We start from the raw sequence: 27,562 nt of genomic DNA, 5'->3' as shown, positions 1-27,562 counted from the left end.
CGGGATGAAGCCCCGCCCACTACGGAGAGCGAAAGGGACTCGCCGCGGATCCGCTGTACTTGCGTCCGCTAGAGTATATCAATCGCTTGCCCCAGCACAGGTAATGCTAAATATGAGGCGTGCGGAGCAGTGCGCGGACCGGCATCGGGAGGGCGTGGTCTTAGGGGATGCCCCTGTGGAGGAGGCACCTGGAAGGTCAGGGCCACCCCGTCCCGCCGGTACCGAGGGCGGAGAGGCTCCGCAGGTCCTGCTGCGGAGTCGGGGGGTTCTGCCGGGCTGTAAAGCCATTTTCAGCAAGGCCGCTGCACGAACTTCCGAGGGATGTTAGACCTAGAGTTGGTGCCGGCTCTACTGAGCTTTTCTAGTTCCGTCGCGACGTGCGCGCCCACCTTTGTGCGCACGCACGCACGCAGTACGTCGCTACGTCCCGTCTCTAGCCCGGACGCTCCGCCGGTCGCGTTCTGCAGGTGGGCGTCGCCGCAGACTTACCAACAACCGGGTCGGGGGCTCCCGGAAGTGCTCTTGCGGCTTACTGCCTGGCACAGGTGGGGCAGAGCGAGCCAGGCGAAGGGCGCCTGCGCAGGACATGCTGGGCAAATGCGTTGTTCTTGCTGCCTGCTGCTGCGGGAGGAGGCCTTATGGGGGAAGGTCGCGAAGTGACTGGGATTTTTTTTCTCATTTGTCATTTAGTGGGCTCCGTGGCTTAAGACTTGAACCAAGTAAACCAAGTTCTCTTACTGAGAAGTCTCAGTTTCAAGTACGTGTTGTGAAAGGCCTAAGTCTTAGAAAAGTAGAGGGTGGAGAGAAGAAATCTGAAAATCGACTACTATTCATTCTGCCAGGCACAACACAGTAACGAATAAGTCCATTTTGTTCCTGCTTCGTAGAGTTTACGGTCTAGTGATGGAGAGCAGCAGTGCTAAGATCATCACAAAACTCTAATTGTAATGAATGTTTTCAAGGAAAGGTAAACTGGACTGTAGAAGCATTCAGTGTTAAGCTCAGTAAATTGGGGGAGGGATGGGAGAACTGGCTTAGTTTGGGAGGTAATCAGAAGAATGCGCTAAGGATCTGGCGTTTCCTAAACCAAGGACGAGAGTACTGTATTTCAAAAACCGAATGGCCAGTGTGGCCTAGGCATAAAGAAGAAACTGGAGAGGTGGGAAGGGCCTTTTGGCCTGGCGAAGGTGTAGATCTTTAATCTCGGGGCACTTTTATTTAAGGTGAGGAAGGTCCTGGGTGTAGTGACCGCAGTGCAGTGGGAACTGGTTGCCAGGGCTCAAGCCGAGTTAGGAGACTGGCAGGAATCCAAGCGAGGTGGTCGATGTTTTAAACTGACGGTGGTGACAGCGGATACGGAGAGGACTGGATGGATTCGAGTGGGGTTTAGGAAATGAAGTCGATGAGGCTTGGTGTTGGGTTGACTGGGAAAGTGGAGGCGTCAAAGGTGTCTTGGAGGTGACTGGAGGTTGTGGATGGGTAGTGATCCCATCACTAGAGTTCTGGAAGAAGACTAACATAGGATTAACATAGGAGAATAAGTTAAAAAAAATTTTTTTTTGAGAGTCTCACCCTGTTGCCTAGGCTGGATGCTTAGGCTGGAGTGTGGTGGCACGATCTCAGCTCATTGCAACCTCTGCTTCCCGGGTTCAAGTGATTCTCCTGCCTCAGCCTCCCAAGTAGCTGGGAATACAGGCTCACGCCACCAGGCCCGGCTAGTTTTTTTGTATTTTTAGTAGAGATGGGGTTTCACCATGTCGGCCAGGCTGGTCTTGAACTTCTGACCTCAAGTGATCTGCCTTCCTCAACCTCCCCAAAGTGCTGGGATTACAGGCGTGAGCCACCGCGCCCGGCCGTAAGTCCAATTTTTAATACAGAGTCTTTAGCTCTGGGTTTAAAAGCTTTTTAAAACATATGGTTATTATTTCAATTTAATAGCTAAAGAAATAAGGTTAAATAGTTGGCCAAAGATATATGTTGGCTTTTTCCAGTGTTCTAAATGGGAGTTCTAGCACGTAAACAGCTCAGCCTCATTATGGAGAGTACACTTTGTGCTCCCTATGGAAGAGCAAAACCAGAGCCAAGGGAGGGGAGCATGAAGGCCTAGTAACGGTAGCGCAGGCCCTCTGGGATTAAGGCTGCACTGCTCAGGCCAGAATGGGGCAACTGGGACAGTTTGCAGGCAGAAGCAAGGACTTTATGAAACTTCTTTGGAAGGTGTAAAAGAGTTCTTAGAGTCATGAGAATTGGCAAAATTAATTTCACAAATATTTAGTCCGCTAGAATCTGTGCAACTTTGATCCAATCTCCCAGGAAAGAACAGATAACAGTATGAGCTTGTGAATATCAGCTGTATGAGAAAAGCAGTGAGTGAACGAATAATAGAAGTTATTTTCGTCTCTTCAGTCCACATGATTTCAAATGCATGCAAGCAATTTTTTATAGGACAAGAATGCCCACCCACCCACCCCTCATAGCTACTAAACCACATATTTAAATCATGTTCCAGGAAGTTTCCCTGCAAATATTTTATCAGTACTTCCGGTAGAATGCAAAATAATGAATTATACAGGGAATACAGCTGTCCTTTGGAGCAGTAATAATTGTCTTTTTTTTGGTACAAGAATGTTCACAGCAGCTATTCATAAGAGCCAAAACTAACTAACTAAATAAATAAAGGGAACAGCCTAGGTGTTCATTAACAGAAAACTAGATTTAAAAACTGCGATATATTCATATACTTGGAGGACACTTCTTAGAAATAAAAAGGAACAAAGTAATGATCCGTACAACGTGAATGAATCTCGAAACATGCTGAGATGTCTTACAACAAAGAGTAGATACTGTTTGGTTCCATTTATATGAAGTCTTAGGACAGACTATGATGGGAAAAAAATCAGAACAGTAGTTGCCTCTTGGGGATGGAGATTGACTTGGAAATGGCAAGAGGGAACTTTCTGGGATAATGGTGATGTTCTGTCGATAGGAGTTTTGGTTACAAAGGTGTATGCACTTGTCAAAACTCAGATAAAGTCTGAGTAATCATCGAATTAAAAATGGATATCTCATACTATAAAGTTATGCATTATAAGTAATTGACATTAAGATAATTGGCTTTTAGAATATTGTGGCTGTCTCGAAGAGTATAGTTGTGGGAGTGAGTGCAGCAAATGCAACAGGATTATCATAAGAACCTAAGCGTTTGTTTCTATTTTGAGTTAGTCTCCTGGCCTCTTCAGCCTAGTGTTGTTTACCTCACAGAGGCATCAGAAATTTTCATCAGAGAACATGGCTTCCTATTTTTATTCAACTTTGAAAGGTTAGGGGTAGTCTCAGGCATCCTAGCTCAAACTACCCTTGACCCCACTTACAGTGTTTTCTTACTCTTTTTCTTAAAGTTCATCTTTTTTTTTTTTCTTTTTGCCTAACCTAGTGGTTCTGAACAGGATAGGGAAGAGGAAACATCTGTGTTTTGAAAAGCATCCCCAGGTGATGCCGACAGGCCCTGGTTTCTGAGAAACACCACCCCATTGTAGACCAGTTAACTTTTAACCGTTCACTAGCAAAAAATTGTACAAGTACTGCCTCAAACTGAAACCATCACCATTTGTTTTATTCTTCTAAAATTTTTATTTCAGTAGCTTTTGGACTGCAAGTGGTTTTTCATTACATGGACGAATTATATAGTGGTGAATTCTGAGATTTTAGTGCACCATCACCCGAATCGTGTACATTGTACCTAATGTGTACTTTTTTTATGCCAGCCTCCTTCCCATCCGCCCCCATCACCATTTATGATGAGACTTTTAGACTTGAGTTTAAGGAAAACTAAATGAAGAAATAAAGGCACTATGCATTACAAAAAAATCAGAATTTTAAGTTTATAAAGTTCCTTATTTATGGGTCACTTAGATATAGGCTTGAAACGAAAAAAGGGAATATTTTTTAAAATTATGTACAAAGCCAGAATGCCAATGTATTAAATTACAGTGAAATTTAGAACGTACACAGACTAGAATAGTTACATTGGCATTACTGGTGAACCATTCCTCCCTCTAGGCTATTGATTTGTTCTTTAAAAATGTATTAATTATTGAACACCCGTATAACCGTAACCTAGATTCAGCAAATGCTGCCATAAGTGCATTGTTTATATTTTCTGCTGTATGGTTTCAAAGGAAGTGATAGATGTCATGACACTATCCTAAATACTTCAGCATTTGTTTCTTAAGAATTCCATTTTCACACCTAAGAAAATTAACAGGTGGGTGCCGTGGCGCACACCCGTAATCCCAACACTTCAGGAGGCCAAGGCAGGTGGATCATTTGAGGTCAGGAGATCGAGACCAGCCTAGCCAACATGGTAAAACCCCATGTCTACTAAAAATACAAAAATTAGCCAGGCGGTAGTGGTGCACACCTGTAATCCCGGCTACTTGGGAGGCTGAAGCAGGAGAATCGCTTGAACCTGGGAGGCGGAGGTTGCAGTGAGCCGAGATTGCCCCACTGCACTCCAGTCTGGGTGACAGAGTGAGAACCTGTCTCAAAAAAAAAGAAAAAAGAAAATTAACAATACGTCTCTAATAGTATCTAATACCTAGTCCGTATTCAGATTTTCCCCTCATTCCCAACATTTCTTTTCAGCAAAATTATGTCTCCTTGATTTTTTTTTTTTCACTCAAGAATAGCTTCCCTCTTCCCTTTTCATTCCCAATGGCATTGGCTTTTTTAGACACTAACCAGGTGTCTTGTTCCATCTGGATTTGTCAGATTGTTTCCTTGTGGCATCTTCTATTGTTTCTCTGAGTCTGGCCCTTGTATCCCCTGGAAACTGGAAGCTAGACCCTGCATCAGGTTCAGGTCAAACCTTTTTGGCAAAGCTGCTTAACAGAAGGTGCCATGCACTTTGGGTAGCTTCCCATCCAGAGATGTGGCAAGGATGGCAGGTTGTCCCACTGTTGCAGATGCTGAGTCTGACGTTGGCTTAGGATGACAGACAGCTGTCTACCCTCAGCAGAGCGTGCTTTTCCCTCTCGGTCTGAAAGTAATCTGTTTGTGACCCTTTGGCATCAGCTCTCTTGCATCCTGCCTGAATCAGTAGTTTCGTTGGGGTTGGAAAAATGGTGATTTTCTTTTTTTTCTTTTTTTTGGAACAGGGTCTTGCTCTGTTGTCCAGACTGGAGTGCAGTGGTGTGATGAGAGCTCACTGCAGCTTCAACCTCCTGGGCTCAAGTGAACCTCCTTCCTCAGCCTCCCCAGTAGCTGGGAGTACAGTTGCATGTCAACACACCTGGCTAATTTATTTTTTGTAGAGACTGGGTCTTGCTATGTGTCCCAGGCAGGTCTCAAACTCCTGGCCTTAAGTGATCCTCTCGCCTTGGCCTCCCAAAGTTCTGGGATTACAGGTGTGAGACATCGTGTGTGGCATGATTTTCTAATTACTTTTACTTTTCTTTTGTGTTTATTAGCTGTCATTCTTCTCTACAGAAGAGCTTCTCCTCATCAACTGGGGATGATTACAGTTCTTCCTAAAAAAGGTAGGATAAATGCTCAGTTCTTTTTATTTAATTAGCAATTTTTCAAAGTAAAGAAGATAATAGTCCCATGCAGTTGTGGCAAATTATCATTTTCATAGATTTTTGTATATTCAGTATATTGAAATGAATGACAGTAATTATGCCTTACTGTTTAAATTACACCAAAATTGACCAGTGGGAGTCTCTTCATGCTGCCAAACTGTAAATGACATGTAAACAAACAAAATCATAATACCATCATGGAAATCTGAAAGCTAAATATTTGATGAAATAAAGGAATGCTTTTTAATTGGGATAATATTGTGAATACTAAAAAGATTAAGGAGTACCTCTTAGAGATACATACTATTTCCTGAAAAAGTAGGATTTACTTTGAAAGCATTCCTGGATGGTTGGGGGGAGATAGTTGAGGGGTAAAGATGAAACCCAGCTGCTGTTTATTATCCAGTTCTTTCTGTACAAGGTTAAAAAGTTCCCTAATAAAAAGTTTTTAAATTATGAATTTATGTTGATAGCTGCAATTTAAATGTAATATTACAGGTTGTTTTAACTTTGTATTTATATTTTTATCTATAAGGGCCTGTTTTGAAGAAACGTATATTTTCAATTTTGCTGATTTAAAGCCAGTATTGAGTTAGTATTAAAGCTTAATTGCAATGAATTGCATTGTTTGCTGTATACATCAATAAAAATTGAAGTTTCTTAAAAATTTAAACTAGTGGCAAAGAACTTTAAAAGTTACATACTTCCAGTGTTTTTCTTTTTTTTTTCGTTTTTTTTTGAGACGGAGTCTCGCTCTGTCGCCCAGGCTGGAGTGCAGTGGCGCAATCTCGCTCACTGCTAGCTCCGCCTCCCGGGTTCACGCCATTCTCCTGCCTCAGCCTCCCGAGTAGCCGGGACTACAGGCGCCCGCCACCACGCCCAGCTAATTTTTATTTTATTTTTTAGTAGAGACAGGGTTTCACTGTGTTAGCCAGGATGGTCTCGATTTCCTGACCTTGTGATCCGCCCACTTCAGCCTCCCAAAGTGCTGGGACACAGGCGTGAGCCACCGCACCCGGCCCTACTTTCAGTGTTTTTCTTTTCTTTCCCTTTCCTTTGTTTCCTTCTTGGAAAGTGTTTTTAAAGCTTTTTAAAAAAACTTACATCATTTTTCTGAAATAGTCTTTATTTTGTAAATAAAATTTATTTTCAAGTATAAAAATACTTACAAAAAAACTTGAGAAATACTGGCAATTAGGAAAAATAGAGGAAAGAATTGCTTTTGTCTTCAACATTTTTATAAATTTTTTTCATCTTTTCCTATATCTAGTTATTTTGTTTGCTTGTTTGAAAAAAATCAAATTTTGAAATTTTTTATATTTTAATATGTTGATAATTTATTAAACAAGGCACTTAGCTTTTATTCATAACTACTAAGGGAAAAAGATAGCCAATACTGAGTTAGTATTAAAGCTTAATTGCAGTGAACTGTTTTGTCTACTGTGTATATCAAGAATATTAGAATTTATATATATCTATTTAGTAACATGATTTTACATGTGATAACTTCTACATCATTGTCGCTAATACAGACTTTGGAAAGAAACAACACTGATTTTAGACATAAAGTTTATAGAGCAGGCTTGTGAGCAGGACCTTAGAGTCCCCTAGCAGAATACCTAGTGACATTTGGGACTGGATGCTGCTGCTAGTTTTCTGATAAGTGAAAAAAAAATCTTCTCTGATCTTTTCAGATTTTTCTTCTTTTTTGGTTTGGGGGCTTCCTCCATTCACAGAAGATCTGACTTTCTATTAAACAGTATGTCAGTGATTTAAAATCACTTTGCTCCCACCTTAGAGCCTTTACAGCTTCTACAGCTGGAGCCACCAGCTCGGTAATAACCATAAATCAATGCATGTCATACACTGTGGATGGAGCATCTGGCCACAGATCCTCACCATTACTGATGGGCATCTGAAATGCCAGCTAGAAATGTGAAGGGTGTAGCTTGTAGGCATTCGTGACACATTCGAAGGCGTAGAGGTTAAATGCCAGCAGCCCTGCCATAGCTGCTTGGCTGTTTCCTTCGGCCCGTGCATTCATTCGACATGTACATGCTGAGCCAGGCTCTGAGCTGTAGTGCCGGGGAACACAGCAGTGAACAAAATGGACAAAGTCCATGTTCTCATGAAGCTTTCATTCCAGTGAGGAAAGATTATGAACATATATGCAAATAAATATAGAATGTGTCCAGCAGTGATGAATGCAGTAAAGTTTTTAAAAGGCAAGGTAATGGGTTTGAGAGTGTTGGGGTGTGCTCTTTTATGGAAGGGTCAGGAAAGGGCTCGCTGAGTAGGTAGCATTTGAGCAGAGACAAGGTAAATGAACCATGAGGCTATCTGAGGGAAGAGTGTTGCAGGGAGAGAGAACTTCTGGGTGCCAGGACCCAGAGGAGGGGTGTGTTCACTGTTCACAAGGAACAGCAAGGAGGCTGGAACAGAGTGAGCCAGAAGAAGTACGGTCGGCACAGGCCAGTGGGCATGGTAGAGAGCTTAGCTTTTACTTGGAGTGAGATACTAGCCAGGGGAGGGTTGTGGGCAGAGGAGGAACGTGATCTGACTTACGCATTTTTAAGGATTGCTCTGTGTGCCCTAGCAGTAATAAACTCTAGGCTGTGAGGGCAGAGGCAGGAAGAGCAGTCGGGAAGCTGTTATTGTGATGCAGTTTTACTGTGATGCAGTTGAGCGGCGCAGCGGTTCGGGAGTGGGATGATAGCAGTGGAGAAGGGGAGAAGTGCTTATACTGGTTGAACGGTAGGTTTTGTGGATGGGTTGCTGAGAGAAAATAAAGAGTCAAGGATAACGTTGGTATTTTTGGCCTGAGCAACCAGAAAAATGTGTTGCAATTACATGAGACAGGGAAGACTGAGGGAGGAGCAAGTTTTGCATGGAAGGCAAAGCATTGAACTTTGGACACGTTAATCCTCAATGACTATTACATATCTAAGTGGAGAGGTTGGGTAGGCGGTTAACCCTACAGGTGTGGAACTCAAGAGAAGAGACTGGCACCAGAGCTATAGATTAGAGTGTTGGGTGTTACCAAACTAGGTAAGGAGGGTGTTGAGAATATGCATGTCCATCACTTTCTGTTTAATTTACCATATTTTTTTGCATATCACTCTTGAACATGACAGGTGAGAGATCAGTGGGTTGTACAGCCCAGTGGGCTCAAAGCCAGGGACCAGAGGGAACTTCCAGTTTTAAACACCCCAGGAGATTCTGGGACCATTCTTTGAGAAGCACCCTGAAGACACCTTCTGTTTTCCTCTTTCATCTTTAACAAGTCACACCTCTCCAAGTTTGTGATTCTCTAATGATTCCTAGCATGCCCTAGATGAGATGAATGGGTCCTCTCAGCACTCTTTCAGCCTGTACTTCTAAGATTTACCAAATACATGAATGGAAGGACAGAAAAGCAATTAAAAAATCAATGTGCCATTTGTAAGTGCTTCAAATTCAGTCTCATAACCATGAAGTAAAACCACTGTCACCATACATGCCTCTGTTAACATTTGGTAGTAGTTAATACCTGCCTTACCTTGAGAATGATCTTTATAGTTTATGAGGTCAGCACTTTGATTTATGTCACAGTGTTTTCTGACAGGCTCAGTTATTCTTGCAGTGGGCTGGCTTCCTTCCTGGAGAGGTCCCTTTCCCATACTGTGTTCCTATCTGCTATATACCATCAGATGTATTGAAAAATTGTTAACAGTTAATTATATTAGAAGTTTATCAATTGGTGTTTATGAATCACCAAGCATTTTATATACTGCATCCTCATAAATAAACCCCTAAGATGATACTCGCTTTTGGAGTTGGCACTACAAGATGCATGAGAAATACAGTTGATCCTAGAACAACACAGGTTTGAACTGCATGGGGTCCACATATATGTGGATTTTCCTCCGCCTCTGCCACCCCTGAGAGAAGACCAACCCCTCCTCTTGCTCCTCCTCCTCAGCCTACTTGATGTGAAGACAATGAGGATGAAGACCTTTATGGTGATCCACTTCCACTTAATAGTAAATATATTTTCTCTTCTTTATGATTTTCTTAATGACATTTCTTTTCTCTAGCTTGCTGTATTGTAAGAATACAGTATATAATACATATGGCATACAAAATATGTGTTAATCAACTGCTTATGTTATTCATAAGGCTTTCAGTCAACAGTAAGCTATTAGTAAGTTTTTGAGGAGTCAAAGTTATACACAGATTTTCAACTGCACAGGGGGTCTGTTTCCCTAACTCCCAAGTTGTTCAGGGGTCAACTAAGTAGTCAAATGAGATCATGTGTACAGAAAAAAAAAAAAAAGTGAAACCAAAATGCTATGTAAATCCGGTTTATTCTAATAGCCACTTGTCTTGGGGACAGTACCACCATGAGTTAGTCTGGCCAGAGTCACCTGCTAGTCCGCTTTATCAGTGTACACTTCCTGTGTGTGGATCTGAAAGTCTAGAGAACAGCATTTCCCTCACACTTGCAGTTACAGCCTCCACAACCTCACACACACCCTGCCATGTACCACAATGTCAGACCAAGGGAATAAGTGATTGAATTTTAATGAACTCTTCTTACTACTTTCTTAGGATGGCTGCTCTTTTTCTAAAGAGGTTAACACTACAAACTGTAAAGTCTGAAAATAGTTGCATTAGATGTTTTGGTAAACACATCCTGCAAAAGACAGCACCAGCACAGTCATCCCCTATTGCTTCTGCCCCAAGACTCTCCTTCCTAATTCATGCAAAAGCCTTTAGTACCGCTGAAGACACCCAGAATGAAGGAAAAAAGACAAAAAAGAATAAAACAGCTTTTAGTAACGTTGGAAGAAAAATTAGTCAGCGAATTATTCACTTATTTGATGAGAAGGGCAATGATTTGGGAAACATGCACCGAGCAAATGTGATTAGACTTATGGATGAGCGAGACCTGCGACTGGTTCAAAGGAACACCAGCACAGAACCTGCAGAGTATCAGCTCATGACAGGATTGCAGATCCTCCAGGAGCGGCAGAGGCTGAGGGAGATGGAGAAGGCGAACCCCAAAACTGGTAGGTATTTTGCTGTTGGCTCCCTGAATCCTTTAAGAGCTACAAATCAGCAGTTTAAATTCTAGCATTTGTCAAGGTGCCTGTGACAACAGGGAAATGAGAAACTAGAAAATTCATGATTCAACCACCATTCCCAGTGTCTGTCTTTCCTCCTTTATCCTGGACTTACTCCTGTTCCCTTTTTTTCACTGTTTTTCCACAATACCCTGCCCATTATCTCTTCCCTTTAAACCTGTGTAAAATGTGGGAGAAACCAGGCAAACAAACCAAAGTGAAGAGAACTCTTTCCCCTGTCCTGTGGCCTTCTCCCAATGCCGCGGCAAGCTGAGTAGCTGATGGGTGAAACGGAGTGAGATTGGGAGGGGTACATTCAAGTTCCCTGCCCTCTGCCCTCTGCCGGGCCACTCATTTAACCTCCCTCCTTTTGTTTTTCTTCCCCTTCTTCAACTCTAAAGTGGAGGTGTTTGGTTAATTATCTGGAAGCACCTTTTTATTTTTTTGAGATGAGTCTCTGCCTGCCGCCCAGGCTGGAGTGCAGTGGTGCGATGTGTGCTCACTGCAACCTTCGCCTCCCAGGCTCAAGCGATTCTCCTGCCTTAGCCTCCCCAGTGGCTGGGATTACAGGCGCCTGCCACCACGCCCGGCTAATTTTTGTATTTTTAATAGAGAGGGGGTTTCGTCATGTTGGCCAGGCTGGTCTTGAACTCCTGGCCTTAAGAGATCTGCCCTCCTCGGCCTCCCAAAGTGCTGGGATTACAGGCGTGAGCCACTGCGCCCAGCCTGGAAGCACCTTTTCAACTCTGAAGTGATTCACAGAGCATCTCCCATGCCAAAGCATTTTGTTGCAATATCAGTAGCAACACTCTTAGATATACAACCAGTCACTTGACGAGGCACTTGTCATTTAAGCCTCACAGAAGTCAGGAATTGGATATTAAGCAAAGATGTTTGTTTTTCATAGTTCCTAAAAAGTGCTAATCATTATGAAAGTTCAATGGATGGCGCACGGGGACAGGCATCAGATGACTGCTCCCAGCACTGCATTGTGAGGTTGTGTGCCTTCAGAAAACCACGTTATCTGCGGCTCAGTTTTATAATGCCACATTTAACAAGGATGTTGACTGGAAAACAATATTCAGAAGAGACCAACCAGGGAGGATAATGACATCAAACTATGTCACTTAAAAAAAAAAAGGTCACTGGGCGTGGTGGCTCATGTCTGTAATCCCAGCACTTTGGGAGGCCAAGGCAGGTGGATGGCTTGAGCTCAGGAATTCAATACCAGCCTGGGCAATATAGCAAAATCCCATCTCTACAAAAAATTTTAAAATTAGCAAAGTGTAGTGGTGCAAACCTGTGATCCCAGCTACTTGGGAGGCTGAGGTGGGAGAATCACTTGAGCCTAGGAGGCAAAGGCTGCAGTGAAGAACCATGATCATGCCACTGCACTTCAGCCTGGGTGACAGAGCGAGACCCTGTGTTTAAAAAAAAAAAAAAAAAAAACAGTCTTGCTCTGGTGCCCAGGCCGGAGTGCAGTGGTGTGATTTCGGCTCACTGCAGCCTCCATCTCCTGGGATCCAGCAATCCTCCCACCTCCGCCTCCCACACAGCTGGGACCACAGGTGCACACCACCATGCCTGGCTTTTTTTTTTTTTTTTTTTTTTTTTTGTAGAGACGGGGTCTTGCTATGTTGCTCAGGTCTTGAACTCCTGAGCTCCAACGATCTGCCTGCTTCAGCCTCCCAAAGTGCTGGGATTATAGGCGTGAGCCAGCCCACCTGGCCCCCAATCTTTATGATGAACCCTGGTGCATACTCTAGGGTCTATGAACCTAAATGGATCAAACTGCTCAGCAGCAGTGTATGCAGTTTCTCTACCTCCTCCCTCATTTGTCATTTTAATGGTGAGAAATTAATGTGTATTTCACTATCTTTTTTCTTCTGTGAATTGCGTGTTTATATTCCTTTATTTTTCTACGTAGATGGTTTTTCTCCCTGATTTATAGGGTTCTCTGTTGTGTATGATGCAAAAAACCGTATCCGAGTTAGATTTTTCACTTTTTTTTGCCTTTTTTTCTTAATGAATTCCATCCCCTATCGTGAGATCACAAACCATTCTGTCTTTTCTTCTATTTGTTTTAAAGTTGTATTTTTCACCTGTAGAACTTTAGTATATCTGGGGAGACCTAACTTTTTGTCATCTATAAACTTCTCAATTGTCCCAACACCTTTATTGAGTAGCCGGTTCCTTCTCTATATAATTTTCCAGTAGGCAGGATTTCTGGAGACAGAGGGCATGAACACAGGATGTAGGGACCCTTACCTGTCCAACAGTCTGGCTGACCCCTTATAGCAAGGAGAGCATCTCAAAAGGAGTGGGTAGCGCACTCCCAGATGCCAACCCACAGCTGATAGATAAGGATGTTAAGTGCACCATGAAGCCAAACTTGATCCTTTAAACGACTATCTTTTGGTGTTCTTTCAACAAATGATGGTTAACAATAAATGGAAGCATTTCAGATTTTAAGTACCCTTCCAGGGCAGGTAAAAAAATTGGTACCTTTGTGTATATCTTCCCCATTTGAAAAGACATTTACTGGTCTGTGAAACTGAAAGCCAGATGAGAAGATTGTCAGGTGGCAACCTAGGATTTTATGATGGGCATGTTGGGAAGTTCAGGGTTCACAGTGGACTAGTCAGTAGTCCTTGCACCCTATCTGTTTCAAACCAGGACCAACCCTGAGAAAGGAACTGATTTTGTCTTCAAATATTGGACAACATGATTTGGACACAAAGACTAAACAGATTCAGCAGTGGATTAAGAAAAAACACCTAGTCCAGATTACCATAAAGAAAGGAAAAAATGTAGACGTGTCAGAAAATGAAATGGTAAGTAAAGAAGGTACAAGCCACTGCTTGGGCTTTTGGTCTTCTGATCTAAAAATACAATTGTAGGCCAGGTGCGGTGGCTCACGCCTGTAATCCCAGCATTTTGGGACGCCAAGGTGGGCGGATCACAAGATCAGGAGATTGAGACCAACCTGGCTAACATGGTGAAACCCCGTCTGTACGAAAAATACAAAAAATTAGCCAGGCGTGGTGGCGGGCACCTGTAGTCCCAGCTACTGGGGAAGCTGAGGCAGGAGAATGGCGTGAACCCGGGAGGCGGAGCTTGCAGTGAGCCGAGATGGCGCCACTGCACTCCAGCCTGTGTGACAGAGCAAGACTCCATCTCAAAAAAAAAAAAAAAAAATTGTAGAAAGTCTGAAATATAAAGACAAAGTGACTGGTAATTCTTCCACCCAGTGATGTTAACAGCTTTCTAGTTTGCTTTTCAAAACTAAGCATACTGTAGATATAGTTTCCATTACAGCGTATTTTGCCATATGAAAAGTTTTATTCTTTAAAAGCAATATACTATTGTTTTATAAATTGTAGAATAACCCTTAAACAGGAAAATTAGAAACTTTATAGATTGATCTTTTGTTTCTTCTTTGTACTTATAGGGGCATTAATTACATAGACTGTCTTCTAGAAAGTGTGTAGTTTCCAATCCCATAAGTTTATGGAATACCTATTTTGCTTTTTTTTTTTTAAAGTTAGATAACTTTATCATCCACTAAGGGTATCCTTAGTAATCCAGCTCCACAGTAGAGTCACTTAAGCATAGGTCCCAACCCAGCTGATTCAGAATTTCTCGAGCCCAGGTATCTATTTGTTTCAGTCACTGAGAGAGACTCTGTTAGGGGCAGTAGAGAGTGCTGAGAACTGCTCGGCTGACACCTTGGGGATGAGGAGGTATTTTGCCAATGCCCAAACCCAGTGCTTTCTGTTTGTGGGAGAGGGTAATGCTGAGCCAAACGTAGCCTCTTAGTGCCATGACGAAGTGGAGATTTAAAATTAGGAAGCATTCAGCATGTCAGTTTAGTTACATGGTGTTATTGTACAGATTTCAGTCAACTTAACCAGATACGTATGAACTGATTAGCTAATCACTTAACCGACAGCAGCAATTCAAGGGTGCCAGTTTTTGTGAATGTTCAAGCAGAACATTAGAAAGCACCAAAGCCTCTGATTTTAAATTAATCTTTGGCTGTTTCCCTTTTTTAGGAGGAGATATTTCATCAAATACTCCAGACTATGCCTGGAATAGCTACATTCTCATCTAGGCCACAAGCTGTTCAAGGAGGAAAAGCTTTAATGTGTGTTCTTCGTGCTTTGAGCAAAAATGAGGAGAAGGCATATAAAGAAACTCAAGAGACCCAGGAAAGAGACACTTTGAACAAAGACCATGGAAATGATAAGGAATCAAATGTTCTGCATCAGTAATTTTAATAAAGAAAAGCATGCTCTGAGAGAAAGCTCGCTCCTTGGTCTGCAGTCCTTTAAACAAAGCAGTGCAGTTCTTAGCCGAGGGTAAGTACTGCAACTGTCGAGAGCATCTTGTCTTCCACACAGTTGGGTGACTCTCCGTTTTGACACAAAGATAAGCCTTGCCCTTGTTTCCTTTTGGGAGGGATATATCCACTGAGATGAGAGGCCAAACTCCGTTTTTCACGAGATTTTTTGACCTTTGGGAATAAGGAAGACACACGATTAGAATTCAAAATCAAAACTGTCTGAGTTAATTTTACGATAGTCATATGTACCAGCAGATATAGTGTACAACATTGCTTTATGAGGAAGTAAAGTCTTCAACAGTAGTGCAGACTCAAACAGTAAAGCAGCTGAAAAGAATTCCAAACAGACTCCTTCTGGCTTTAAACAATTTCCACTTGAAAAGTAAGCTTGCCTAAGTAGTTTCAACTTACTTTGAGCTTCATTTTCTTCTTGTCAGGATCATGTACAACAGCATGCCTAGTGAGACTTTGCTACAATGAAAGAGAAAGTTATTAATGAAATATTAATATGAAAACCGTGTTGTGAAAGCATAGACTATAGGACCATGAGTATGAGGGTGAGTGCTTACTTTCATTGCAAATGTTTTGCCACAGCCAGCATGTTCACACACAAAAGGGCGGCTTTCCTCATGGAAGGAGAGGATATGGCTTTGGAGATTAAACACAGTTGTATATGTTCTTCCACAGCCTTCTCTTGGACAGCGACATACATCCCTTTCTGGGGCATGAGTTTTCATGTGTTGCTTAAGGTAATCTTTGCGTTTAAATGTTTTCCGGCATACTTCACATAGTATTTCCTCTGGTGGGACAGACAAACAAATTTCACAAATTTCCCAGATATTACCATTTAGAAAAAATTAATACCTAATATATAAGTAACATTCAGTGCCTGAAACCTGATCACTATATACAAATCAGAAATTCCCAAGGAAACAACCCCAGTTTTTATCACCTAGGAAGTTTGTCTCAATTCTCTGAAGTTCTTAAATGCCACACATTGTTCACTTGCCAAGAGGCAGGGCTCTCAGGAAGGTGACTGTGGGGAGGTACAGAAAATGAAGCAGACCAGACAGTGTCCTTCCTTGTCCCCCAGTATGCAGGGTACTGTTTCCCAGGCAGTCCCACAGAATAGCAGTGCCTCCTGAAATTCTTCACTACAGACCTGCCACCGCCTTCAGCATGCTAATTGTGCATGGTGGGGTGGCTCAGAGACCTGGCACAGCTCTGCTCACCTTTCCAACAACATCATACCCAGCACTTCACAAAATATCATAGAGAAACCCTTTTACTTTAAAGCACACAGCATTTCACTCTTGAAAAGCACTAAATCAGTTCTGTGGGGACAAACATTTAAACACCATGCCTGCCATTCATGCCTGCCTTACCTTTATGGGTTTCTCTCACATGTTTCAGAAGTTCCGTCCATGTTTTTGCCACAAAGGAACATCCTTTTTGACATACATAGCCTATTAAAAAAATTGGTGCATCATCTGTCATGAATACTCAGTGTAAACACTGACCATAACTAGAAAGGAAACTTAGGTGCCTATATAATTTTCCATTCCCCGCCTAATAGTATTCAACTCAGCCTCTTGAGGTGGGAATAAAAACTAAAAAAAGATTGACGTTATAGTAAAACTGAACAGTGGCACAGCAAGGTGCCTCCCTTTAAGGATTTTACCTTCCTGTGAAGCAAACTTCAGAGTTCCCATCTTCTCAGCGTGATCACGGAATAAGCAAACTTCACAGGAAGGATGCCTAAGGATGCCTTTTCCTCTCTAAGCGTTCTCAGGAAGTTGGGTAGGCTGTGTATGGACTCCCAACTGCTTTAACCTCCTATCTCCATGTCTCATTTCCCTTCCCCTGCCTGCTCTATCCTCGCCTCTATTTTCCTCAGCAAACATACTCTGCGGTCGGTCCCTTGTCCATGGCACACCACCAACTTTTCAGTAGTGTTACCATGCCCACCTCTGGCTTCCTCTAGTCTGGCCATCTTGTAAGTGTCATACTGCACAAAAAAAGTAGGGTACATTATATTTTAACTTTATCACAAAAAAAAAAAAAAGTTTTTTTGTTTTTTTTTTAAAGAGTACAGCTAAGGAAGAAAATAAACTGGAAGGACCCAGAGAAAAACACTGAATAACAATGGATATGTGCAAAGCACTAAAATGGGATTAATAAGTATACAACAGCAGGGCTGAGTTCCACCCAACTAGAAACTAAAAACAATGAGGCTGTCTCTCACTGTTAGCTACTAACCTCTTTAAAAAAAAAAATCATAAATTCTAGGACCTGGGAAATTGAAATACAGATTAGCAAAAATCCCTCAAGGAAACAGATCATAGATTCAAATAGTTAATATAATCAAGTCTTTTTTTTTTTTTTTTTTTTTTTGAGAAACGTAACATCTGATGGCTCTCAAAATGTCACACTATTATCCAAGCCTTGTGAATGGCCAAAAAGGAAAAGAATGGCACAGGCAGTAAATATTAATAGAAAAGGTTAAAAATGACAGAAGCATCAAAGCCATGGCTGGAGCATCAGCACATTCGTCAGTGTAATGTGTAACCAGGCGCTTGTTGTGAACAAACAACACATTACATGTGAACAGCAATGATACAGTAGTGGAAAAACAGACATATACAGTGCCTCTTTGGACAAGAGTGTAAGACCAAATAAGCAGGATGGTGTCCCCTGTTCACAGGGTTCCCATCTTTTCAGCGTGATGACAGAACAGATTCAAAGGCGCCCAGGATTTGGCATCCCCCTCAGAGGAGCACACCCAGGCTATCCGTACACACCCTCGTGGGCCTTGGCATGTCGTTTCAGCTTGCTGGGTGATGCAAAGTGTTTCCCACATCCTTCCTGGGTACACCTGCATTGGCAACACATGAGGTATTAGCCAATCCATTTTCACAGAGAACTCCGCTCAAGGTCAATGGCACTTTGTCCTGTTTCTCCCACCAAAGTCTTGCCTCTTGCCATAACCAAACCCATGTTAAAATGTAGATCTCATCACAGGTGAGATTCAAGTTACTTGACCAGCTTTAGGGCAAAACAAACTGTTGGAGAAAAAAGTCACGTTACTTTTTTTGACCCATTTAAACAGTTTTCATCTTTATACCTCTGGAAATATACTCTGCTTTCATGGCTACAAAAAGATAGTTCAAGAGGTTATCTGACTTGGCTTAGATAAACCCCTAAGCCATTCTGAATCACTTGTGTCTAGCTTTCCTAATGATGCTGCACAGGGGGTGTGCAAGACAGCACAGCAGTAGATGCATCTGCCTCTGGTGAGCAATAAAAAGCACGGGCCCCCTCTGTGCTAAAGCCATCAGCAGCAAAGCAGCAGCAGCAGCAGACCCACAAGCAAGGACAGGCAGGGTCACTGCAGCAACTCCAACGCACAGGGCAGCCTGTGCAAGCCAAGGGAAAGTGCCGGATGGCCAGAGCCATGCAGAGAGCCGCTGGCCCTTTTGCAGGTCTACCCAACTTGTCCAGCCACCCTCACGTTGCTCAAAAAACCCTACTTGCAGATAAACCCAACTACTTGTTTTGTTCTACAGGAAAAGCATAATGAGTGTCTCCATAATGACATTTCATATAGTTGCACAGGCTCTATTTGAATAGTTAAGTAATTTCTCAGCCTTTAAGCTTAACCACAACTAGAATAATCTCAAAAATTATTTTGAAACACATTAAATATTTCTTTCAGAGCAAAGTAAACCTTTAAAATGCTCCCAATATATAAATGTGCATATGCAGTACAAATGAACAGAAAAATGTTGATTAGGAAGCTTTCAGAAGATTTGTCCCACCGTTGCTTTAAATTTCAATGGCTTTTGGGGTTGCAAGTGTTTTTTCGTTACGTGGATGAATCCTATAGTGGTGCTGAGATTTTAGCGCACCATCACTCAAGCAGCATACACTGTACCCAATATGTAGTCTTCCATCCCTCACCCCCCTCCCCAAACTCCCCACCTCACGTCCCCAAAGTGCATTAAATCACTGTGTCTTTTTGTCCTCATAGTTTAGTGCCCACTTAGTGAAAACTATGGTATTTGGTTTTCCATTCCTGAATTACTTCACTGAGAATAATGGCCTCCAGCTCCATCCAAGCTGCTGCAAAAGACATCATTTTGTTCCCTTTTATGGCTGTGTAGTATTCCACGGTGTATATACATCACGTTTTCTTTATCTACTCATTGGTCGATGGGCACTTAAATTGGCTCCATGTATTTGCAGTTGTGAACTGTGCTGCTGTAAACGTGTGTGCATGTGTCTTTTTCATATAGTGACTTCTTTTCCTTTGACCAGACTTCAGATTATACTACGAGGCTACAGTTACCAAAACAGGGTGGCACTGGTTTAAAAATAGGCACTTAGACCAATGGAACAAAACAGAAATAAAGCCAAATACTTACAGCCAACTGATCTTCAACAAAGCATATAAAAACATAAACTGGGGAAAGGACTCCCTATTCAATAAATGGTGCTGGAAAAACTGGATCCCTATCTCTCACCTTATACAAAAATCACCTCAAATTAAGTTTATGACCTGAAACTAAAAATTCAAAATGAAAACATTGGAAAAACTTCTGGACATCAGCCTAGGCAAAGAATTCTTACTAAGGCCCTGAAAGCAAATGCAACAAAAATAGAAATAAATAAATGGGACCTAATTAAACTAAAAAGCTTCTGCACAGCAAAAGAAATAATCAGCAGAGTAAACAGACAACCCACAGAGTGGGAGAAAATACTGGCACATTATGCATCCAATAAAGAATGTATATCCAGGATCTACAGGGAACTCAAATCAGCAAGAAAAAAACAAATAATCCATCGAAAAGTGGGCAAAGGATATATGAACAGACATTTCTCAAGATAGACAAATGGCCAAAAACCATGAAACAATGCTCAACACCACCCTTGCATTTCCAATCTTATTCACACCTAGAATCCAGGCATTTTCAGCCACATGAAGTACCTACTTGAATAGAGGTTCATTGGTATGCTGGCACTGATGGATTTTCAGCTGCTGATGTTTCTTAAAGGTCTTCTTACAGTCTTCAAAACTGCACTGTTAAATTGTAAATTGTAAAGGCTCATTAGTCTTATGGAAAGTCAAAACAAAATCAACAGTTCGTAACAGAATCCTCAAGATAAAACAATTTTGGAGACTATATAAAATTTCTGCTTTCACCCATTTTGTTACTGTAAAATTCTGCTTTATCTCAAAAAGGTTTGAAGAATCATATAACATTTGAAAAAGCAAAACTGTTTCAGTTGGAATAGTCTCCCAATACACTTTAATTTGTACAATGTCTGCTTCCAAAATAAAACCTTTATCATTATGATGGCATTAAGTAAATTCAAACATTTGACAGACAAAATTTGGTTGATGAAAACTTTATTTTTCACTTTTATTTTTTAGAGACAGGGTCTCTGTTACCCCAAAATTTTTTGTTTTGTTTTCTATTTTTTTTTTTTTTTTTTTCAGAGACAGCATTTCACTATGTTTCCCAGGCTGGTCTCAAATTCCTGGCCTCAAGCTATGATTATAGGCTTGAGCCACCACACCTGACTGAAAATGTCAGAAACATAGGCAGTAAGTGTAAAAATACTCAAAAAATTTAAGCATATAAAATCATACTTACTATATATTGTTTTTGTTGATTTTCATGTTTGCATTCAAAATGTTTCTTCAAGTTTGATTTTGTGTTGAATTTTTGATCACAGCCATTAGCTGCACAACTGTAAGAAGTTGTATAAACCAAAATATTAATAAACCAAGGGAAAAGAAGTTTTAAGACACATATATCTTCCTACTTTATAGAAGCTAATTATTCCAAAGCATAGTAATACTATAAAATAGTCTTAGCGAATTCCAGAGTGTTAAGCCATACCACATAGACCTCTCAACCTGATGACTATCATGTAACAAAATGCTTTTTCATATTAGGCTTCTGAAATTATACACACTACATCAGTCATCTTTTATACACACTGGGCAGATGGGAAGGTGAAATACACTAGTCCCAAAAGCCTACACTAGGCCTAAATCATGCTTAAGATAAATTATTCTCAGCTTAGAATCTGACAACCTTAATGCTGCTTGAGATGTCATTATAAACTGGATTTCCAGAAAGGCCTCAATAAAACTTGTCTTGGCTTATCATTAGAGGTAAAACAGATACTTAGAGCAGAACCATAATCATTATGTTCTCTGGCTTATCAAGCCATTCTGGTTCCCCTTATCTTGGCATCTTGACTTTGAATGATCTAAATCCTCTGTGAAGCCTTTTTGTTTTTGTTTTTGTTTTTTCCAAAAGAAAATTTGTGCCTCTTGTAATGAGCCTTCGTAAGCTTGAGGGATGAAGCAGGACTTCCTTTCCCAGCCTCAATCTTAGCCATCACTCACTGATAACCCTGAGGCAGGCACTGTCCCATTCCTAGGGCCAAGCAGAGACAAACAAGCCAGCAGTGACCATGGGAGGCACAGCGCAGAGGCCCACAAATGGAGGGGCGCTGTGGCAGAGACCTTAGAAGCCCCCCTAACTGCAGGGACAGAATGCTGAGTGTTAGCTGGGCAGGTGGCCGACAGCGCACTCTCCGGCCTCCCCTGCAATTAGAGCGGCTCATGGCTGAGTCCAGCCCATCCTGCTCAACCCCTACAAAGTCTCTAAATAAGGGGGCATGCCTCTTATGTCCTTTCCTCCTTCCTGCCAGTGGCATGCTTATGTGACAGCTGGGCCCCAACAGGCATCACAGGTTAAAGCCCAAGATGAGGATGGCAGAGACCAGTTAGAAGAGGCTCCAGAGCTCCTGCCTCTGTATTTCTGTATTTCAGTCACACAAGACAGAGCCCATCTTGTTTAAGCATCTCTTGTGCTGGGGTTCCTGCCATTCTTCACTCTAAACCTGACACAGGCATCTAACCCAACCGGGTATGGGGCAGGAGGACAGGCCAGGAAGAGTCCTGACAAGACCCAAGTGGGCGTAAGAGACCCCGGCACACTTGGAGAGGGGGCTGGTTAGTTAGCACAGCTGGACCACAGCTTCATGCCTGCAAGTCAAGCAAATGGGGCAAGATAAGCAGAAAAGGGCTTAAATCACGCAGGTCATTGTAGGACACACTTGAAACCTGGATTTCACATGTAGGCCGTGCTTGAAAGCACTGCACAGCTTTAAGGGAAGCACACGGGAGGGCACTGGGGGAGAGGGCTGGCCTGCAGACTGTCATTCCAGCCAGAGGAAGGGACCGAGGTAAGACAGTGGCTGCTGGATCTGATGGGTCAGTTACAGGATCTGGCAACCCACCTGTTGCAAGGGATGGGAGAAAGAATGGAGAGTCCAGGGAGCTGCCTTATCTTTGCTATGGGTCACTGGACAGACAGCAAGGCCACCTCTCCAGACAAGAACATGAGAGAAGATCAAACAGAAAAGAGCTCAGTTTGACTGTGACAAATTTGGGCCATGTGGAATTTTTCATTTATTTATTTTTTTAATAGAGATGGACCTGACCATCTTGCCCAGCCTGAACTCCTGGCCTCAAAGCAATCCTCCCACCTCAGCCTCTCAAAGTGCTGGGATTACAGGCATGAGCCACCACACCCAGCCTACCACATGGAATTTAAGAAGACACAGAGATAGCCAAGTAGCACTGTCCAGCGAGCAGTGGGAAACGGGGATCTATAGCTAAAGAGGGGCAGGGTCTGGGTTAGATCATGAGCTGGAAGAGTCATGTCCAGTAGTTCCTGGTTGCATGGCATTTCCTACCATCCCTACCCCCTACTTGGCCAGGATCCCCCACTGCTCCCAAAACAGATGACATTTTTAGTTTTGTTATGTAACTTTTAAGACTTCTTTACAAATAGGAACAAATACAAATATAGTTGCTTCCTGCCTACCCAACACCCACTACTCACCCCTCCCCCTATCCCCTAGCTTTTTTACACACATAAAAGTAGCCTAAAGAGGACTCTTCTGCACCTTGGTTTTTCAATTAAAGTGCCCTGGTGATTTTCTCATGGCTTTGCAGAGAGCATCTGCATTCATTTTCCTGGCTGTAGGGTATCCCATTGTGTTGATATACTTTAGCTTGTCCCCACCCATGAGCATTTTATGTTAGCTCAGCCTCCTGGGTAGCTAGGATTACAGGCACAAACCACCATCCCTGACTAATTTTTGTATTTTTGTACATACGGGGTTTCACCATGTTGCCCAGGTTTGTCTCAAACTCCTGGGTTCAAGTGATCTGCCCGTCTCCGCCTCCCAAAGTGCTGGGATGACAGGCATGAGCCACCGTGCCCTGCCAGGCTTCACATTCCTGATCTCGTGATTTAACAATCAATCTTCTTACTGGGTCTATATGCCCAACACAACCCACTTCAAAAGCCTAAAAACAGGTCTCTACTTACACAAACGGCTTTTCTCCAGTGTGAGTCAGAATGTGGCGGCTCAGATGGTAGTCCCTGATGAAGGCCTTGCCACACCCTTCATAGTCACAAACAAATGGTCTCTAGCAGGAAAAAAGAAAAAGCATGTCACTCCTGCACTAGTTAGTAACTCTGGTATTATTTAAAAGCTTAAACTGCCTAGTGTTAAGGCCACAGGCTTCCTATGAAGAGGTGGTTTCTACTCAGAGCTGTGCACCCGCTGCAAGACGCAGTGTTCCTGCACAAAGTTACACAACATAAACATCACAACTTCTCACAAAGTCACTACACAGATTTTTGTTCCATGAACAGCATTTAAAATAAGCAGGCATTGCATTTTTAACCTGCTCCCAACCCGGCAGCAGGCTTTCACAGCAACCCCCTCTTTAAAGACGCCCTGGCTGTTAGCATGGCTTGTCTGCATGGATCCCCACCACCGCATGATTTAACATGTAAAAAAGCAAGCCTAGGGCAGAGGAACGAGGGAGGCCTGTCTCATCCCAGATAAGCCCAGGGTCTGTGCTAAGATAATGCCAAGCACAGCTATAGGAAAGTGTGTCACACCTGAAAAAGCTCACAGGTGCCAGGGCGAAGCAAAGAAAACAGCTCAACACCCTAAATGCAACCACCTTTTGAAACCCAGGAGTTGGGAGGGGGTGACTCATTTTGAACCTAGAGTAAAAGCCAAACACACACCCCAAAAAACCAGTTTGGTGCATCGAACTATGAAAAGCATACTACCAAGGCGTCCAGGAGGGAGGCACCGAGGCCTCCATGAGAGTACTAGGAGCAAAACCAGCAAACAGGAACACAGTGAGCTATATACCACCAGGGGCGGAGCCACAGAACCTTGCACAGCGGCAGGCGTGGAGCAGGCTCAATAAACATTTGTCAAATTAATCTGCATGAGAGATTTGGGACAACAAAGATGACTCCAAGTTTTTCAACCTGTATTAAGGAAACTGGTAGAGCCAGTATCCAAAATACAGCACACCGGTCTAAAAGGAAAGGCAAGCTCTTACATGGATCTACTGGTAATACAGAGCCCAGAATTTAGAGGCTAGAACGGGCAAAAGGAAGGGCAGAGGGGCAAAGCATAAAGGATGTTATGAGTCATGCCGGTGGCTATGTAAGACCGCAAGAGGGAGCTGGGCGGGGTGGAACATGCAGAGGGCAGAAGAGGATCCAATGAAAAGGGCAGACGAGGAAGAGGAAAAGAACCAGAGAAGGTCTCAAGGAAGAAGCGGTCGGCCTTCCAGTGCTGGAGAGGTTAAGGAATGAGGCCCCGGAGGACACCTGGAGAAGGTGGCCCATAAATTAGAGGAGGTGCAAGGGGCAAAGGTATGGACTGCAGCCCAGTGGTTTAAGAAATTAAGGGCTTTAAGCTGAGGCAGTGTGAAGCCTAGCTCTGCCAAAAACTGGGAAGCTGGGCAGATTCCTTGACCTCCGTGACCCTCGTTTTCCTCACTTGTGTGTGACATGGGCTGCCACGTCATATCATGGTATCTGACATTCTCCTGCCCTCAAAATAAAATCCAAACTCCTAATGGGCCTACTTCTCAGACCTCATATGGTGATCTCCGCTCCTAAACACACCCACCTGCCTCCCACCCCAAGGGTCACAGGCTCCCTTTGTGTTCTCTCTACCCAGCATAAATGTCTGCATGGCTAGATCCTTCCTTCTTGCACGGCTCACACAGAGAGGCCTTCCCTGACCACAACACTGCATGTCATTCCCACCTATCCTGTGGTCGGCTCGACCCAGGAACAAAGGTCCATGGCAGCAGAAACCCTGGGTTTGCCTGTTTTGCTCACTGCTCTCTCCAGTGTGGAGTTACGAAGAAATGAGCACATGCTGCTTTCACGACCCCTGGTACATGTAACCCATCTTCTGTACCAGCTCCAGGTGCCAGTGTTTGGCAGGTGTCTAGTAGCGGTGGGCCCCCTCAAACCTCGCACTTATTTGCAGATTACGGGAGGCACTTGGCTGGCCGAGACTCACGATCAATGACTGCTTAGCAAATCCCGAGCCCCTGCCATGGATATCAAGGTCGGAGAACGAAGGTCCTAGAACTTCCTGTCTACTTCCTCAGCTCCTTCCCTAAGTCCTGGATGTCAAAGCTGAAAGCGCCGCACAGCGGGGCCTGCGGCCCTGGCCACGACTGCAGTGGCTACCCCTGGGCCACGCGCCATCCCTAGGCCCAGGGTTGGCAGCCTCGCCCCCCTCACCTCCCCCGTGTGCTTGCACAGGTGCGCGTCAAGCTTCCAGGCTTTGCTGTAATTGGCGCTGCAGTCAGGGAAGGAGCAGATGAACCTCCTGGGAAGCGCGGGGCGCGGCGGGGTCGGAGCTGAGCTCTCGCCGGCTGCAATGAACGCGTCGGCGATGGTCAGGGACGACACCGACTCGGCGACCACGGCCGGCGGATCCAGGGCGCCGGCGCCTCCAAGCCCAGGGCCAGGCGCGCTGCCACGTGCCGAGACACGTGCCGTGAACCGGGGCGCCCGGCCCACGGCTCCCGGCGGAACCTTCGCGCGACGCCAGCACACTTCCGGGAGCGCGCGCGGTCACCAGGCACCACCCCGCGTCGGCGCCGCTGCTGCGCATGCTCCGGGAGATCGCGCATGCGCCAGGAGGTCCCGCCGCGGCTCGCGGCCCGTGCCCTGCCAGCCCTGGATGAGAGGCGGGGGTTTCTGCGTCCTCCGCAAAAGGCTGCTGCGTTTCACAGGCAACTCAAATCCCGAAGCACTGCTTAAATGGGGCTTGTTTCCCGTCCTCCAGTACACTCTGGAAAGCACTAGCCTTACATAATTTAAGTTAGCCTGTTGCCACATTACTAGTGTGTCCTGTGTGGTTTCGTTTCTTTGCGTGCTCTACGTGCTTCTGCTGCAAGCCCCAGTTCAGAGGTTCCTAAGCTCAGATTCACCTGGAGAGCTTTACAAAATTCCGAAGCCTAGAGGATACTTGGACCAATTAAATCACAATTTCTGGGGGTAGGAAACAGGCATCAGTATTTTTGGAAGCTTCCTAGGTGATTTCAATGCGCAGAAAAGTTTGGGAATCACTAGCCTGGCACAGTAGTGCGCACCTGTAGTCCCAGGTACGCGGGCGAATCGCTTGAGCCCAGAGTGAGACCCCTAGCTCTAAAAATAAATACAGATGTCTCCCCATCCTACCCTTCCCCACCCCCGCAAACTGACCAGGTGGTTGGAAAAAAAAAAAAAAGGAAAAGTTTGGGAACACTGCCCTAGAGCCTTGATGACCTACTTGAAACAAATCTCCAGGTGATTCAGTGCATATTAAAACCTGAGAAGCACTTTTGAGAGGCCTGAATGAATATGAGTATCTTAGTTTATGAGGACCACATGCCTAAAAAATGACCTTGGATACAGATAACTGGCAGGATGACTTGTGGGATGTTCGCCAGATCCATATTTTTCACATCCTGCATTATTCCGAATCATTAAGCCCTTGTCGGAATGTGATGAACAGGTCCCTGCACAGCAGTGCAGTTCTGGAAACAAGCCAGGGCTTAACATCAGTGCTTATGAACTGAGTATTCCAGTTCATAAACACTCCTTTGCCTCAGTCTCCTCATCTTGAAAGTGGGAAAGTTGATAACGCCTGTGTCGTCCTCCGTCTCAAGATAACAGGGCTGTGAGAGAATGTCTATGCCTTGGGTCCACCTGTTGCTTTCTTCATTTGCCACTCTAGCCCCTGTCCATGGATGGGAGAATTCTACACTCATCCCTCCCACAACTCCGGAATTCTAAAATGGTTTCTCTTGCGCCAGTTCTGGTTTTCTCCTCCCCATGCCTCATGCCTAGGGCCAGGGTGCACGGTAAATCTCTGAGATCCTCCTTTCTTTTGGCCTTTCTTGGCCACTGACCCCATGCAGCATAGCCATACTCATGGCTTCCTCCTGCCTTCCTGACTTGTCCTGTCTCCTTGGACAATCGTTCTTCCACCTTTTTAGGTTGGTGCTTAGCCGTGTGCGCTGATGTATTATAGCAGGCGAGCGCTGGCTTTCAGCCTCAATCCCCTGACATTGAATTCCAACTCTAAATTTACTAACTAGGATTTTGGATAAGGGCTCT

The 27,562-nt window shown here is 43.8% G+C and overlaps 2 protein-coding genes across 7 annotated transcripts; one reads left to right on the top strand and one right to left on the bottom strand.

Annotated features, from left to right (window-relative positions):
• Positions 1-14,990, top strand: MTIF3 (mitochondrial translational initiation factor 3). Of its 6 annotated transcripts, none has more exons than XM_004054294.5 (6): positions 1-100; positions 5,469-5,537; positions 9,541-9,601; positions 10,170-10,630; positions 13,361-13,518; positions 14,740-14,990. In XM_004054294.5, exons 4-6 carry the CDS (start codon positions 10,171-10,173, stop codon positions 14,956-14,958), a joined length of 837 nt encoding a protein of 278 aa, XP_004054342.3. In that variant the 5' UTR covers positions 1-100; positions 5,469-5,537; positions 9,541-9,601; position 10,170; the 3' UTR covers positions 14,959-14,990. The 6 variants fall into 6 exon arrangements, with proteins under 6 accessions (XP_004054342.3, XP_055215699.2, XP_018895301.3 ...); XM_055359724.2 differs by having other exon boundaries at positions 50-467; XM_019039756.4 differs by lacking the exon at positions 1-100 and adding an exon at positions 429-545.
• On the bottom strand, positions 14,945-26,072 carry GTF3A (general transcription factor IIIA). The gene is given in 10 exon segments (XM_004065350.5): positions 14,945-15,200; positions 15,441-15,500; positions 15,599-15,828; positions 16,415-16,495; positions 17,831-17,904; positions 20,021-20,109; positions 20,687-20,783; positions 23,450-23,550; positions 25,697-25,963; positions 25,965-26,072. Coding segments are annotated over 10 exon segments (1,272 nt in total). The 3' UTR covers positions 14,945-15,035.
• Between the last annotated feature and the right edge of the window lie 1,490 nt (positions 26,073-27,562).

Source organism: Gorilla gorilla, chromosome 14 (genome assembly GCF_029281585.2).
Source record: "Gorilla gorilla gorilla isolate KB3781 chromosome 14, NHGRI_mGorGor1-v2.1_pri, whole genome shotgun sequence".
Classification (NCBI taxonomy): domain Eukaryota; kingdom Metazoa; phylum Chordata; class Mammalia; order Primates; family Hominidae; genus Gorilla; species Gorilla gorilla.
Note: the sequence above shows the minus strand (reverse complement) of the source record. Positions and strands in the feature narration are given on the sequence as shown.